The following is a 17,642-nucleotide window of genomic DNA, read 5'->3' as shown; positions in this document are numbered from 1 at the left end:
AAGTAGAAACGAAAAGGACTATACAAAGAATCAAGAAAACGACGAGCTGGTTCTTTGAGAAAATCAACAAGATAGATAAACCCTTAGAGTAACCAGAGGGCACAGAGAGTATATCCAAATTAACAAAATCAGAAATGAAAAGGGAGACATAATAACAGACTCAAAGGAAATTCAAAAAAAACATCAGATCCTACTTTAAAAGTCTATATTCAACAAAACTGGAAAATAATATATTTTCTCTTTCTTGTGAAGGATTCTATCTGCTCTGCGTCCAGAACAGTGCATTAATTTTATTGTGGATGCTGACTAAGCATAATTTAGCAGTTGTAATGTCTCCTCTGCTAGAATGAGGAATGCTTTATGAGTCTGTCCTTTTCATTTTATAGTTTTAGTCTCTCTTAATAGAAGGCCTTCAAGTATACTTTAGAAATACTGTGTTGAACTGTGATCTCATGAGAAAAAAATAGATAAGTATTTTCTGAAGAGAAGCAGCACAGAAGAGTTGGAAGTTTGCCAACCTCCAGAGCTGACACTTGAGATGAAAATTCTAATTATTCTTATATGATCATAACATATGTACTATGTTATGGCACTGTACTTCATAAGTAAATACAAATGTTTCATTAATCATACAGCATGGTATGTTCCACTGAAATAGTAATAGCCTTCACTTTTTACATCTTTTTTTTTCTTTTTTTTCACTTTTTACATTTCTTGAGTGAGTTTTATATTTAGAACTTTAATGTAACAGTTGAAAATAAACCGACTCAACAGGGCATATTAAATCTAAACTAAATGACTCAAGCACTATAACACTATTACTTGGTGAAGGATTATTTAAGTGTACGTATGCTTTGGTATTACCAGGCTGTGTAGTTTTTGTTTAACTTTTATACCTGTTTTTGCTATAGCCAAAAAAAGAAAGGTTTAAATTAAGGGGAATAAAATCTCTCAGCATGGAGCACAGTGTAATTAATTGCCTTTTACTTATTTCAGTTTAGAGCCCATTTTGATATGCTTCTATTTGGGATTCAATTTTTAGAATTTAAAAAGCAACCCCGATCAGCCAGCTGTTATCTTACTGTTGAGACAAGTTCAGTGTACATCACTCCTGGCGTCACAGAAACCCCTCCCAGATGCTGTACTGGAAGAACTGCAAAAAACAGTCATGTCCAACTCAACCTCTGTTCCAGCATGGCAGGTGAGCTCTCTGCTTTCTTATGTGAGTCCTACATCAAAATATGCTGTGATGCTAGTTGAGGAGTACCCTCCATCTCCATTTAAGTCTTACTGTTAGACTATATTTGTCAGTTTCCAAATCTGAAGAGTATTTTAGAAATTTAACATTAGTTTAGGATCTGTTTTCTATAATGTTTTAAGTCATTCTTAATTGTTGATTGTAAATTTCCTCAGATGAAAACAATGGCAGAACCCCATCATTTACTTTGAGTTGACATAACCGAACTATATGTTCAGTTTTATACTAAGGACACTGTCTTAGTTACTTTTCCTGCTTCTTTGACAGACTACGTGATGAAAGCAACATAAAGGAGGAGGGTTATGTCAGCTCACAGCTCCAGGATAGTTTGAATGAAAGTGTGTTTTTGAAAGGCTGTTCCGTTGTTGAAAGGCTGGTCCCTTTTTGATGGCACCATTTGGAGATGTTTGAAAAATGTGGCCTTGCAGGAAAAACTGTCTCAGGGTTTGACTTTGAGAGTATGCGGCCTCAATTCAATTCTGGTTTACTCCCTCTGCTTCCTATTCCTGTTGCCATGACTGTATTCAGCTGCCACCATCCCTGGCATATTAAAGTCTTATCCCTCAAACTGTACACCAAAATGAATTCCATTCTAAAAGTCAGTTTTGGCCATGGTGTTTTAGCAGAAGAACAGAAAGTAGCTAATACAGACATTGGTACCAGAGTGTGGGCACTTACTTAAAATAAACTGATTGTGGATTCTATAAAGGAATATGGACTTTAGGATTTTGGAACCAGAGAAGTTATTGAATGGTATAAGTAGAGCATACAGGGCCATTCTAGTATGAGCCTGTAAGGTAGAAGTGCTGAAACTGATTCAAAGCCCAGACATGAAGAAATGTCTTCTGTAAGGAAGAGATGATACCAGTTCTATTCCATATTTTCTTAAAAACCAAAGAGATGAAAATGCTTTTGAATATAATCTATGAAACCAGATTTATTCCAGTATGAAAAATCAGAGACATTCTAAGAACAGAAAAGGACTGAGCAGTGTCAGCTCTAGCATCCATGAGGAAATTCATAACAGAACCTTAGCATTTATATTCAACAACACAAGAAAGATAATGCATTACACTCAGGTGTGGTTTGTCCCACGAACTCGAACATGAGTACAGTTAGAGATGCCATTCATGTGAAGTTATAGACCATGAAATCTGAGTGGCGTTTCCAGCAGCAGAGCATAAGGGAGATTTATGGGTGAACCAGTCTTAGCAACTGAGCTAGTGAACATTCAGTTACATTTTTTCAAAGTATCTAGCAGGTTTCTGCCCATGTCCTGAGAACTTGTAGGAGGCAAATGAAAAATTAATCAACTAATTTCATGCATATGTCAATGCTATATAATGTTGAGTCAGTGGAATAGTTATTATTAATTACTCCTTGCAGGGCTACAAAATAAAAAGCAAGTAGACAGAAAGAAATACAAAATGAACAGTTTGGAGAGAAAATGAACCCTAGAAAGCTTAGTGCTAAAGCCACAGCATTTGCTAGAAGAGAGGCTTTGGTTATAAAAGAGGTTAGGGCCATCAGGGAGACTCCTCCTGCTATACCCTGCAACAGAAGAAAGGATAGCAGACCCAGACCCACCTGGCTAAGGTGCTGTATTGCAAAAAGAGCATCTGAGGGGGAGCCAGGCCTTGCCCAGCAGTATTCAGCATTACAATATATAGCAATCAACCAAACCTCAACACATCTGTACTCTTTAAAGCAAAAGGAGAAGCTGTGATTCTAACTTTTGTCATTTCTATCTAGCTTTAATTAGTTTTGAACTTTATAAAAATGAAATACTTGGGGTTGGGGATTTAGCTCAGTGGTAGAGCACTTGCCTAGGAAGCGTAAGGCCCTGGTTCGGTCCCCAGCTCCGAAAAAAAGAACCAAAAAAAAAAAAAAAAAAAGAAATACTTGTATCTAGTTTAATTTAATATTATTTACAAGAGATTCCTTTTGTTGTTACATGTTACCAGAATGTTTCTTCACCTCACTTTGTGGTTATTTTGAGTTATTATATTAGGACAATGAGTATGTTAGATGTCTTATTTTGTTTGGCAGATCGACCCAATCATTTTTCCATGTGTGTATCAGCTTATATTCATATGAACATTCCATATGCTAGTGTTGTTGATTTTTGTTTCTCTCATATTTTGTTAGATGTGTAAGTAATACTATTTTTCAGTTGTTCTCTCATTTACTTGATGACTAATGATGAACAACTTCTGAAATGCTAGGGACCTTTCAGATAACACTTTTTTCTTCACACAAGAATTTTTGTTTTAATTGGATATTTTTTATTTACATTTCAAATGTTAATCCCTTTCACGGTTTGCCATTTATAAGCCCCCTGTCTCCTCCCCCTGCTTCTAAAGGGGTGTTCACCCTCCCAAACCACCCCCCCATGCCACCTCCCTGCCCTTACATTCCCCTACACTGGGGGAGTCCAGCCTTGGCAGGACCAAGGGCTTCTTACATTGTTGCCCAACAAGGCCATCCTCTGCTACATATGCAGCTGGAGTCATGTGTACTCTTTGAGTAGTGGTTTAATCCCTGGGAGCTCTGGTTGGTTGGTATTGTTGTTCTTGCAAGGCCCTTCAGCTCTTTCAATCCTTTCTCTAATTCCTCCAATGGGGATCCCGTTCTCAGTTCCATGGTTGACTGTGAGCATTTGCCTCTGGATTTCTCATACTCTGAAAGAGCCTCTCAGGAGACACCTCTAGCAAGCTCCTGTCAGCATGCACTTCTTGCCTTCAGCAATATTACTAGGTTTGTTGGCTGTATATATAGATGGGCTTGATCTGCAGGTGGGACAGGCTCTGAATGGCCATTCCTTCAGTCTCTGCTCTAAATTTTGACTGCATATCTCCTCCTATGAATATTTTTGTTCTGTCCTTTAAGAAGGACTGAGGCATCCACACTTTGGTCCTCCTTCTTCTTGAGCTTCATGTGGTCTGTGGATTGTATCTTGGGTAATTCGAGCTTTTGGGCTAATATCCACTTATCAGTGAGTGTACACCATGTGTGTTTTTCTGTGAATGGGTTACCTCACACAGGATGATATTTTTTAGTTAAATCCATTTGCCTATGAATTTCATGAAGTCATTGTTTTTTATGACTGAGAAGTACTCCATTGTGTAGATGTATCACATTTTCTGTATCCATTCCTCTGTTGAAGGGCATCTGGGTTCTTTCCAGCTTCTGGCTATTATAAATAAGGCTGCTATGAACATCATGGAGCATGTGTGTTTGTTTTATGCTGGAGCATCATTTGGTTATATGTCCAGGAGTGGTATAGCTAGGTCATCAGGTAGTACTGCGTGCAATTTTTCTGAGGAACATCCAGACTGATTACCACAGCAATTGTACCAGTCTGCAATCCCAACAACAATGGAGGAGTGTTCCTCTATCTCCACATCCTCCCCAGCATCTGTTGTCACCTGAGTTTTTGATCTTAGCCATTCTGACTGGTGTGAGGTGGAATCTTAGGTTTGTTTTGATTTGCATTTCTCGGATGACTAAGGATGTTGAACATTTCTTTAGTTACTTGTCATATATTCAGTATTCCTCAGCTGAGAATTCTTTGTTTAGCTCTGTACTCCATTTTTTAATAGGGTGTTGGCTCTCTGGAGTCTAACTTCTTGAATTCCTTGTAAATATTGAATATTACACCTCTATTGGATGTAGGATTGGTAAAGATCTTTTCCCAATCTGTTGGTTGCTGTTTTGTCCTAATGACTGTCCTTTGCCTTACAGAAGCTCTGCAGTTATATGAGGTCCCATTTGTCGATTCTTGATCTTAGAGCATAAGCCATTGGTGTTTTGTTCAGGAAATTTTTTCCAGTGCCCATGTATTCCAGATGCTTCCCTAGTTTTTCTTCTATTAGTTTGAGTGTATCTGGTTTGATGTGGAGGTCCTTGATCCACATGGCTTAAGCTTTGTACAGGGTGCTAAGCATGGATCAATTTGCATTCTTCTACATGTTGACCTCCAGTTGAACCAGCACCATTTGCTGAAAATGCTATCTTTTTTCCATTGAATGGTTTTGGCTCCTTTGTCAAAAATCAGGTGACCATAGGTGTGTGGGTTCATTTCTGGGTCTTCAATTCTATTCCACTGATCTACCTGCCTGTCTCTGTACCAAAACCATACAGTTTTTTTTAATCAATATTGCTTTGTAATATTGCTTGAGGTCAGGCATGATGATTTCCCCGGAAGTTCTTTTATAGTTGAGGATATTGTGGGGGTTTTTTCTTATTCCAAATGAATTTGCAAATTGTTCTTTCTAACTCTGTGAAGAATTGAGTTGGACTTTTGATGGGGATTGCATTGAATCTTTAGATTGCTTTTGGCAAAATGGCCATTTTTGCTATATTAATCCTGCCAGGCGCAGTCTGGACCGCTGGGCACCTGCAGCTTGAGTGCCCCTATCTTCCTCTTCCCAGATGCCCTATACGGTTTCCTCTTGGGCCAGGGATGTGGGCAAGGGTGGGCAGTACTGGTGGTCTCTCCTGCCCTACAGTCTCAGGAGTGCCCACCTGTCTGGGCGATGAGCTCTCTCTCCCACGGGATTTGGGAGCAGGGAGCTGTGGGCCGGGATCAGCGAGCATGTATTTGTTTCTTAATCCGAATGCTGAAGTAGACATGTTAAAATCACTTGTTACTGAGAACATGTCTACTATTGGGTTCTGTCAGCCCTTTCTCATGCATTCTATGTTGTTGGTATTTGTAAATGTAGAAATGCTTATGTGGAAGGAGTACTGTTATAGTATCAACTTATTCTTTCCATGTTGTTGTCTTAAAGACTACATTGTTGAAAGGGCTACAGCTGCACAAACTTTCTTTTTATGAGTATTTACATAGTTTATTTATTTATTTATTTATTTTGCTTTTGGTAATCTTGACTTTTCATCTTTGGAAACATTTAGACTTCAGCTTGATAGGACTATGAAAGTATTGCTACCAGATTAAACTGTATGACTACCTTCCTTTTGGGACACACACCAATAATTGAATTAAAAATTAAATTAATTAGACTTACTTAATTTTAGGGAATGGAGAACCAGACTCTGTAGTATGCTCAGATGTTCTATATCTGTCTTCCTTTCTGCTCTTTAGTGGTTGGCACAGGTGTATCAGTCCCAAGGAATGATGAGTGCTGCAGAGATGTGTTATAGAAAGAGTCTCCAAGTGGCATCCCAGCAGGGCAGCTGGAGTGGGAAGCTCTCGAGCCTGCTGAAGCTAGCCCTTCTTGCACTGGAAGTGTGCATGGTAAGCCCAATGTTGCACTGGAAGTGTGCCCTTCTTGCACTGGAAGTGTGCATGGTAAGCCCAGTGTTGTCACTGTGACCATGGAAACATGATTCCTTCACAAAACCCTTTTCCCTTTTAACTAGGCAGCCTTTCACCTTTCACAGAGTGATATTCTGTGGCATTGCTCCATTGCTTCATTGTCTTCTGCTGTGGTATCTTGTGGACTATACCTTGAGCTCTAGAGAAACATAGAACATTAGGAACCCATAGACTACAACAGAATTTCAAAATTGTTTAGAGACACTCTAAGACTGTAATTTTAAAAATTGAATTATAGCAAGTGTATTCTTGGTAACTTCAAGTCTGCTACTGATTGTGACAAAGATGCCAGAATTTAACCTTTTTTCCTTAATTCAATTTGACATTCCTTAAGGTATTTCTAGGGACCTATAACTTGATATCCTATTTTATGATGCCAATTTTACATATATTAACCAAAAAGTTTGATTGCCAGTAGGGAAAATTCTTGAAGATAACATGTACATGAACCTGCAGAAAAATTTATATACTATAATCTTATTTGAGCACTTATATGGTATATGTTTGAGAATCAGGATATAGAAGCACAGCAGTGCGTAGATACCAATTCATGGAAAGATACATAGAAGTTATGATAGTTCCTTTGAATAGAAGAACTGGGCTTTTAGAGATAAGGGAGCATTTTAAATCATATCTTTTGATAGTATTTGAATTTTTATCATATTTATATAACTAAGTTAAAAGATGAGCTGTCCTTTTTTTCTACTTTATGTGATTAGAAGAGACTGTCCTGTGTAGACCTGAAATAGCTTGTTTTTACCTGATTTTTCCATGCAAACATGATCAACTCACTTTATATTTTTTGATTATGAAAGAAAAGGGTGGAAAGATGTTTTGAGGTGGATGCCATAGGTGGTGTTGCTGTAGACACATGGGCGATGTTTTGTTCTCCTCCTTGGCTTTACCAATGCTTTGTGGAGAGGTAGTCAGTTTCCAATAAATAGTTCTGGAGCAGATGAAGAAATAATAACACCACACCAGGTTCTACACTTTTACTTGCCATCTTCAAATTTGTTAATAATCATGAACACTTGTATTTTTGTACTGACCCCTAAGTTTTGTGTGGCAGATAGATACCTGCTCCTGATGTTAAAAATCTCTGAGAAAGCTATCATAAGGAAAACAACTTTCAAATCTTTCAGGCCTGGAGAGCTTTGTGTCATTTCTTACTATAGTACTTGCCAAATATAAACGTCCAAAAGTTTGCTCAGGACCTGGAAATACAGGTATCCTGAAAGCATGGGTGTACAGTGGAAGAACACCATGCCACTGTGGCTTTGGTGAGCCTCAGTCTCTGCCTGAGACACATGCAGATTCTTATACCCAACCAATGGACAGAAGCCGGGGACCCCTGTTGTTGAATTAGGGAAAGGCTAGAAGCAGTTGTAGAGGAAGGAGGCCCCATAGGAAGACCAATGCTGAGATCTGTCAGACACTGAGCCACCAACCAGGCAGCATACACAAGCTGGTACGAGGCCCCCAACACATACACAGCACAGGATAGCGTGGTCTGGCCTCAGTGAGAAAAGATACACCTAACCCTCAAGACATTTGTGGCCCCAGGGAGTGGGGAAGCCTGTCAGGATGAGGGTGGTGGTAGTGACATCCTGTTGTAGACAGAGGATGAGAAACAGTCAGAGGATAGACCAGGATTGACTGGACTGTAAAAAAGATTAAAGATAATTAAAAAGAAAAGAAAGGAAACAACAAGTAAAACAAAACAGAATTAAAAGAAAAGGCACAAGAAACTCAAACACACAAACAAACACAAATAAAACCCATAAGAACACAAAATTGGAAACCATAATTTACAAACCAAAATTTATATAATTTTCTTACTGGTATAGTAAGAAAAAAAATGCTCAAACAGAGCAACATGACACAAAACATCTATGAAAATAGCATTGAGTTCTTGATGTCTGTGAAAACACCATTGAGTTCCTATTGTATTCGCCATCTACTCCTGGGCATGTGACTGCCCTGAATTGTGGGTAATGTATCCAGAGACGTTTCCATAGCAAGCAGGTGGAGATAGGGTCAGTTAGGAGGGGAGCTCACGGCCACTTTCCCTTCTCAGCGCATGAACCCACCCCATTCATAAAGTGAATATGTCAAAACTTAGAGTTAATGTTTATTTTGCATTTTTTAGGCTAATGTTTCAGGTGATCACTGGTCATCCTTGGTTCAAGAAGCCACAAGCGAGGCCTTGAAGGTTTGCTTTAGTCCGCTGGCTATCTTCTTGCAAGCGTTGTTACAGTTCAACCGAAAGATGGGAGCAAGGTATTAGACATCTGTGTTTATCGTTTGCTTTGAAATCCTAGGAGGTTACAAAACCTCCTAGGAAGTGATCAAGAGAAGATTTATAATGAGATAAACTAGTGTATCAGGCTTTGGGATATTACGTCTCTACTTTAGGAACATCTCATTCTGTATTGCAGTGAAGAATAAAACATTTCATATTTATTTAACAAAAGATGCTGCATAGATATAAGTATGATAGGTTTGGCATGTCAGCATTTCACATGAGGATGCCCTTGAGAGTTTTAAAATTTTTTTTTCTATTTTAGGATATAATGTAATGTGGATTTTAGAACCAGACAAAATCAGAGTGGTTCTGGCTCAAGGTTATATTAATAGAAATTTTGCTAATTTAACAAGCTGGAAAAAATTAACAAATGTTAAAAAGATAAACTTATTCATAAATATGCGCTTTCATGTCTAGAAAAGTCAAAGGCTGTTTAGATTAAAACAAAACTTTATTATTTATTAGAGGTTGGGGATAGGGATCACAAATGTAAAAGCCATTACTTAGATGTCTCTCTCTCTCTCTCTCTCTCTCTCTCTCTCTCTCACACACACACACACACACACACACACACACACACACACACACACACAGACTTACACACACACACACGAAAAGTGTTTAAAAATAACATCTGATTCTAGTAAGTCAACTATATATATAAACAAATGACTTAGAAATAAACATTGCTAATACAGAATATAGAATAGGTTTATAGAAATAAAGCTTACATATATAAACATGCTCCCCTCAAAAAGCCAAGCTGCACAAAATAAGACTGAAGGATGAATTAAGATCCCACAATTCTATAAGATTTACCAATTCTATCTATAATACTCACCTGGCAAGGGGCTCTGCTCATCGGGCTGGCATGAGTTCACTAAAAGTTCTGTCTGTAAACTTCTGAGTAAAATGTTCCTGGTGATGCACATGAGGGATAGGAGAAAACAAGCTCTCATGTGACCCTGCCATACTACTTTCCATTGATAGCATTTCCAAAAAATAGACCCTGAATATGCCATCTAGGAAGAAACTGCTTATGATGTAACACAGTACATGGACTTTTCCAAGACAACTTTTTTAGTTCTTGCTCAAACCAATTACTATTTATATGATTGTTTTACTTAGCAGTTCTGAAGTTAGTTATGTTATTTCTACCACTAAGGAGTTTTGAGAGTCATAAACATTAGAAGATAGCAGTGAAAAAAAATAAGAATATAACTGTAAATCATTTTATAATTATGTAAGTTGAGTTCGCATATTGAACATATCCTTGAAAACACTAAATGCTTGATTTTACTCATGTGGCTTCTTGTACCAATAATAAACATTCTTGTCAATTGTAGACCATAGCTGTTATTGGCTGGTCAGTTGGTTGGTTGGTTACTTGTCTAAGAACTTTGCCTCACTGTGAACTTTTGTGTAGCCCAGGCGGCCTTCTACCTTCTCCTCCTCACATCTGAGCTTCAGGCACGTTGCACCATGCCTGGCTAATTTTTCTGCAGGTTATTTTTTGTCAAAAAGATCATGTGTTGAACACGTAGAGATGGTCATATAATTGGGAGTCTTCTTATTGTGTTTTGAATGAGCTTTAATTTGCATGTCTGCAGTAGGAATAAAAGCAGCAATAAGGTTGTGATACTAAGTATGACTAAATGCCATGGTGCTTTGTGCACAGTCATAGTAAACATTTAAAAATAAATAATAGCTGTCACTATTCTTATCAGAGTGAACATCATAAAGTAATCAGTTAAGATATTTAAGCAAATGGGAAAGCTAATGTAGTGTGAGACTAGTACGTCAAATCTGCCTTAATAACGTAAATGCTTGAAGTAATTGTACATGTCTTTCTTCTAGAGAGACACGGCGACTGTTGGAGAGAGTGGTGTATCAGACTGGATACCCCAACTCAATTGTATCAACTGCTCGTTGGTACCTCTTAAGACACCTCCATGCGAAAGATGACCATGAGCTAATTGATGTAAGCTGTCTTCACTTAATTATTAGTTATCTTTTCAAACTTACTGTAGTATTATTGAAATTTTAAAAGATGAATATCAAGTTCTTTGGCAAAAATACCACAATTAATGTTGCATCTGTTGAAAGTACAGAAAGAGTTCAAAGGTTTGTAGTTAGTGTTTTACATGCATTTGTTTTAAAATTCCCATCTTGAAAGCTAAGATCCTTTGGCATGAAAACTAAAATATTAAGCTATGCTTAAAAGTAGTTCAGTGTAGATTCAACAGGAAGCCATGGGAAGTTTTCTTTGAGACTATTTTCAAGTCCAAAATCCAAACTAATGTTTAACACTGATGGTAAAAGGCATTGCTTTAAAACACTTTGTCAAGGCCAGTTGAGATCTAAAGAACTACATGAAGCCCTAGCAAGATGCTCTAGGTCCCTGAAAGCCTGACCTAGATCCCCGCTACCCACAGTGCAAGGAAAAACAGACTACTGAGCATGGAGCGAGAAACTTACGGTGTCCTACACCTGTGTTCCTGGGCATGGTCACTCTTGTTTGCCTCCAGAATAAACTTTCTCTTACCCACTTGAAGAAAATAAATAATTGCATAGTAACTATAAGTGACAAGTTTAGATTTTTTTTTAAAATTTTTATATTTTGGATATTTTATATATTTACATTTCGAATGTTATCTCCTTTCCCAATTCCCCCCTCTCCCTTATCCTCACTCCCTGCTTCTATAAAGATGCTCCCCCTCCCTCCCACCCACTCCTACCTCACCACCCTGGCATTCTCCTACACTGGGGAAATGAGTCATCACAGGACCAAGCAATCCTCCTCCTGTTGATGCTGGATAATGCCATCCTCTGCTACACATGCAGCTGGAGCCGTGTCCCTCCGTGTGTACTCTTTGGTTGGTAGTTTAGTCCCTGGAAGCACTGGGGGTTCTGGTTGCTTTATATTGTTCTTCCTATGGGGTTGTAAACCCCTTCAGCTACTTCAGTCTTTTCTCTAACTCCTCCATTGGGGTCCCCATGTCCAGTCTGGTGGTTGGCTGTGAGCATCCTCATCTGTATTAGTAAAGCTCTGGCAGAGCCTCTCAGGAGACATCCATATTAGGCTCCTGTCAGCAAGCACTTCTTGGCATCAGCAATTGTAACTGGGTTTGGTGTCTGTCTATGGAATGAATCCCCAGGTGGGCAGTCTCTGGATGGCCTTTTCTTCAGTCTCTGCTCCACTCTTTGTCCCTGTATTTCCTCCTGTGAATATTTTGTTCTCCCTTCTGAAGAAGGACTGAAGCAACCTTATGTTTTGTTCTTTCTTCTTCTTGAGCTTCATGTGATCTGTGGATTGTATCTTGGGTAATCTGAGCTTTTGGACTAATATCCACTTATTACTGAGTGCATACCATGTGTGTTCTTTTGTGACTAGGTTACCTCACTCAGGATGATATTTTCTAGCTCCATTCATTTGCCTAAGAATTTCATGAAGTCATTGTTTTTAATAGCTGAGTAGTACTTCATTGTATAGATTTTTTTTTTATTTTCCATGTAAAATATGGCTAATGAAAAGTTAACCTCACATACATATCTATTTATCAGTTTAGTTTTATGGGCTTTCTTTTTTTCTTTTCCAACTTTTTATTGAATCTTTATGAGTTTCACATCATATAACCCAATCCCACTCATCTCCCTGTCCCTCTGTATCTGCCCTCCACCCCTGCAAGCCCCCCTCCCCCCCCAAAAAAAGAAAACCCCCAAACAAACAAATCTCATTGTGGAAACTATAGTGTGTCAGTGTGTCCCATAGTGTGTACCCTTTCATCCACACTTCTTTACTTGCAAATGGGCACTGCAATGAGTCACTGGTCTGGTTCAAGGCACCTGGTTTCTGCTATACTATCAATGCCAGCCTCTTCACATGCTTCACCAGTTCATAGATGAGGTAGATGTTGGGTTGGCCCTGGATCTGGGTCTGCATGGTGGCTGAGCTGGTCAGCCCACCAGCTCTCCTGCACCCACCACCAGGGGGAGCTCTCCAGCACTGCTCCAGCTTATTCACCCAGTGTCACTGATGAAGTCACGAATGCAGTCAGTGTCTGACCATAGAGTTGTGTGCCATCAGGCTCAATCTTGAAATTGCTGAACACTATCTTACTAGTTTACTAGTAGAGTACTTGTACAAACAGAAAGCAACTGAATGGTCAGGTGGATTGGGAAAACTAAGACAAGTTTGCTGACAAAACCTGAAACCTAGAGCTTAGATCTTACGCTGTGGCTTCTAACAGGCGCTGCTGTTGGGACAGCCCTACCAAAAGCAGGGGTGTGGGGTCGGGTTCTGGGTGACAGAAGTGTAAGTAACACCCTTGATTTCGTGGACAACTGATCATTATAACAGGTATCGGCAGTTTTACTAATACGCGGAGCTTACATGCTGACTGTAGTTGAGTAATTCATTACAGCAGAAGTGAACAGCTGTTGTCACTGCGGTCAGGATTATGCTTTAATAATACTGACTACAAACTTCTGCATGATTTCACGCAGGTTTTGGTGAGGAATGCCGAGACCCACGGTGATAAAAGAATGTTGGAACTGAATCGGAAGCTGTCGGCCCAATAATCGTGGCTTGTGAGACTCACAGTAAGGAACCGGAGAAAATACTTGCAGATGAGGCAGCGAACCAAGAGTTCTCACCAGAACAGCACATTTTAAAATTATGGTTGTATCAGCTGGGCAAGGTGGTGCCCCAATTTAATCCTGGCACTTGGGAGGCAGAGGTGGGAACTCTGCGAGTTCCAGGCCATCGTGGTCCGCATAGAGTTTCAGGATAGCCATCTGTACACAATGAAATCCCATCTTGAAAAGAATAAAAAATAAAAACAAATAAGTTTAAAGCTACAGTTTTGATCATCCATTGTTTTCCCTCCTTTTTATTTTGATATTTTACTCTAGAGATGCTGAAGTTCTTAAGTTAAGGGTGTAACTTTTCACCTGCTTTTAACCTGAAAGATACCTCCAACTTGGTCCTTAAGGAAAGTTAATACCCTGATTCCGAGTTACTTAACAGTTGCTTACAAACCATTATCTGTTTGTTTCTTTGTTTCTAAGACAGACTTTGTCTGTGTAGCCTTGGCTACCCTGGAATTCCCTCTGTAGAACAAGCTGGCCTTGAATTCAGAGATCCACCTGCCTTTGTCTAAGTGCTGGTATTAAAGGCCTGCCTCACTGTTGCCTGATAAAAAAACTTATTTATTTTTTTACATTTGCATGATATAATGGAGTACTTTTTGGAGGTTGCTTCTTAACAATAAAACCTTTGTAACCATTTTTACAAGTAATATGAAAAAGTAAAATTTCCTTTTTTTTTTTCAATCCCAGAATTCTTCCAGATCAAGTCTTGGTGAAATCTACATGTTCTTGTACTCTGTCTTGCTAGTCCATCTCAGATCCTATTGAAGAAGCATAATATGAATATTTGTAAGATTTTGACTGCTAATGGATAAGTCCGTAAAGTTCAGAATGCTCAGTTATATGGTTGCATTTTAAAACACATTAATGGAAAATTTGGGGGAAATAATGCTGATAATATTTAATTATTCATGCAATTTTTTTGCTTATGATGAAAAGACATAACTTGAAATAAAATAAAAATCAGTGTCTTATTTTTCATATTATTAATATGAAACAGTTGTTAAGTTTCTGGTTTTAAAACTTAAAAGCATAGTTACCTATTTTTTTCAAAATGTAATTTATATATTAAAATAATCTATATGTCACTCACTTTGGATTATGATTTTAAATATTCCAGTGGGAATGGTGGTGCACGCCTTTAATACCAGCACTTGGGAGCAGAGGCATGCAATCTCTGAATTTGAGTTCAGCCTGGTCTACTTAGAAAGTTCCAAGCCAGCCAGAATAGCATAGTGAGAGCTTGTCTTAATGAATTTTTTTCAGATGTAAACATGTATTGTACTATGGCAATATAATTAATTTGTATGTGTTTTTTTTTTTTCTCAGCCAGCAGGCTCATTGTATTATTTTGTGAAATTCTATGAATTGGTAATATCCTTTAATTACCTTGTATGTCAGAGGTTATTCTCTTAGAACTGTAACCTGGTATTTTCCATTTGTGGTAGAATATTACAATCACAGACAGTTATTGAATCATAAACATTAGGGAGGGAGGGCTCAGAACTCAGCATTCTGATAGAGCCTGAGGAGGTCTAACACTTGTACAGCCTGAACACAAAGGTTCTTTTGGTTGTTTCTTCCTGATTCTCCTGATCCAGTATGTACAGCCTGACCCCAGGCAGTTAGGTGTGCACCAGAGAAGGCACTGTGCAGCTCTGTGCCCACACCCCTCTGTCTTTTCCTCTTGACTGGGCTGCTGCCATCTTCCTGTATTAGACATGGTCCCTGCCATCCACCTGCTTTCTGGGGGTATCATGTGATTCACAAGGTTATTTCCTTCCCCATTTAGATCACATGACCCATTTTTGGTGTAGAGAATGTATTCACTTAAGATTTGTATACTGAAGCTCACTCATGCTGTGTTTGGCCTTTGCTCCAGTCCAAATTCAAGCAATGACCTTTGGATTCTCTTGCCAATTCTGGCTTCCAGGGCCCTGAGTTTCTGGAAATCAGGCTAGTAAAAAATGTCTTTAATTAATAACAATTCAGTTCATTCTCTTTTTGCATTTAGAATGTCCACAACCTGGGGATCATTTACCCTCTCCTGTTAAACAACAGTCTTAAAGCTTTGAACCCATACTTTGAAACATATCCGCATTATAAAGTTGTGGAAAAATGAATTAAAGCTAATTTATCAAGGTCTAATATTCAGTATTTCACTGTTATTTCTACATTTGATTTTAGAATTACAGTGTGTTTTCTGTTGCTTTTCTTAACCCACCATTTAGCTCCTGTTGATTAAGTACTTGTACCATCATTTATAGCATATTACCCCTTTTTAGTTTAGAAAGTAGCCATAAAGGCCACTCATGGTTTTGAGCTATCATGTGCTATAGTGTTTTTGTGTGGTAAAATTTAACTTTTGTTGATTAGTGAATTTTTTTTAAATAACTTTAGTGGTTCTTCATGAATTTTACATCGTGTACCCCAATGCCACTTATCTCCCCCTTCCCTTATTCTTGCCCTTCACCCTTGCAACGTCTCCAGCAACAGAGAAAAAAAAAAATCTCTTTGTGGAAACTGTAATGCATCACAGTGTATGCCACAGTATAACCTTTTACCTACACTTTTGCTTGCAAATGTTCATTGCATTGACTGTTATGTCTGGTATGAGGCTCTGGATTCTACTATTCTTATCTATACTAGATTTTCAGTGAGACTCCTCTGAGGATTCCTGTTGTTGCCCTGTGTCATGGAGATCCTGCAGTTTTGTTTCTGAGAGTTGGCTCCTTCATGCACTGGGGTAGGACAATTCAAAGCCCTGGAGAGGTATCTAGGCGGATAGGTATCTTATACCCACAACTAGGGCCAGCTCTACCCTGCTGCCCAGGAGAGGTTCAGGGCCCCCTTTTCCTGAGTGTTAACAACTGGTGAGGGCCATGCTCAGTTCTCTTACTCACCTGACTGCCATAGATGGTATGGGAGGTGGGAAGGGAGAAGGGAATCTTTCCCTTATCCACACCTCTGCCTAGCAGACAAGAGGCAGGGCCAGTTCTCCTGTGCTCACACCCTTGGGGCTGGCTCACCTACAGTCTCTATGTCCAGAGTCAGCTCTACTGTGTTACCCAGGTGAGGTGCAGGGCCTGCTCTCAAGTGCTGCAGCAGGTGAGGGGCAGTGTCAGCTCTCCCACTCTGATGACCTCTGGGCCAGCTATATGTGGTAAGGGGCAAGAATGGCAAAGGCACTATGCATCTCTCCTTTTCACATGTAACCAAAAGGCAGGCAAAATAGTGGGGCCAGCTCCCCCAGCCTGGCTACACTGTGTGTGTATGTTTGGAGTGGGGGGGTGTTCCCCATGGCACTGGACTGGTGGTTAGACATAGTTGGCTCCTTGCATGGGCCCTATGTGAGGAGTATCTGTCTTGGACTCTACTCCTTTCTGGGGCCTAGGTGTAGTCTCTGGTTTGCTTGTGAGGCAATGGACTGGACTAGAGGTCATCTCAGGCTCAGTTTTATTTTTAGAGAATGATAAGCTACTAATCATTCAGATGAAGTTCATAGGTGAGAACACTGAACATAGTCAGGGCCTCTGTCCTCTCTGCCACCTACTGATGCACATGCGACACCTGCAATCCTCTAAGGGCAGGGATTACAGGGTTTCATAGCAGTGTTTTAAATTTTAGCTCATCCAAATACCCTTTTTAACTTCATATTTTCATAAGTACTACTTTTTACTTTAGAATATTTTTAAATAGAAATTTTTCCTGGAAACAGCCATTGTTGCTTTCATAACAGCAAGGAAGCTGAGTCTGCCTAGACGTCCATCGACAAGTAAAAGGGATATGTGGTACATATTCACACTGGCTGTAAGAAAAGTGACATTTGCAGGCTAATGAATGAGACAGGAAATTATATAAGCGAACTAGCCTCACCAAGAAGTAGTTCTGTCTAATTCTCTTTTTGAAATGCATTAAATTATACTCTCAGAGCCTGGCAACCTGGGTTATATTTGTGAAACTTGTGTTGAATGGAAAGAACCAACTCTTCAGAATTGTCCTATGATGTGTTGCCCACCTTTCTCCCTGGAGACTGTTGGCCACCAGCCAGAGAGGATGGAAGGTTCAGGAAGCCGTGAGTATAGTCA

The 17,642-nt window shown here is 39.2% G+C and overlaps 1 protein-coding gene and 1 pseudogene across 1 annotated transcript in view; one reads left to right on the top strand and one right to left on the bottom strand.

Moving 5' to 3' along the window:
* Positions 1-14,528, top strand: part of Ttc37 (tetratricopeptide repeat domain 37) — a 108,608-nt gene extending 94,080 nt beyond the window's left edge. The window contains exons 40-44 of the mRNA XM_032899117.1: positions 1,043-1,201; positions 6,366-6,518; positions 8,749-8,879; positions 10,762-10,885; positions 13,411-14,528. Of these exons, the coding sequence (XP_032755008.1) occupies positions 1,043-1,201; positions 6,366-6,518; positions 8,749-8,879; positions 10,762-10,885; positions 13,411-13,485 (642 nt within the window). The 3' untranslated portion in view covers positions 13,486-14,528. The remainder of the gene's footprint in view (positions 1-1,042; positions 1,202-6,365; positions 6,519-8,748; positions 8,880-10,761; positions 10,886-13,410) is intronic.
* A 2,494-nt stretch (positions 14,529-17,022) lies between these two features.
* LOC116897588 lies at positions 17,023-17,145 on the bottom strand (annotated as a pseudogene).
* Positions 17,146-17,642: the final 497 nt, after the last annotated feature.

Source organism: Rattus rattus, chromosome 3, assembly GCF_011064425.1.
Source record: "Rattus rattus isolate New Zealand chromosome 3, Rrattus_CSIRO_v1, whole genome shotgun sequence".
Classification (NCBI taxonomy): Eukaryota; Metazoa; Chordata; class Mammalia; order Rodentia; family Muridae; genus Rattus; species Rattus rattus.
Note: the sequence above shows the minus strand (reverse complement) of the source record. Positions and strands in the feature narration are given on the sequence as shown.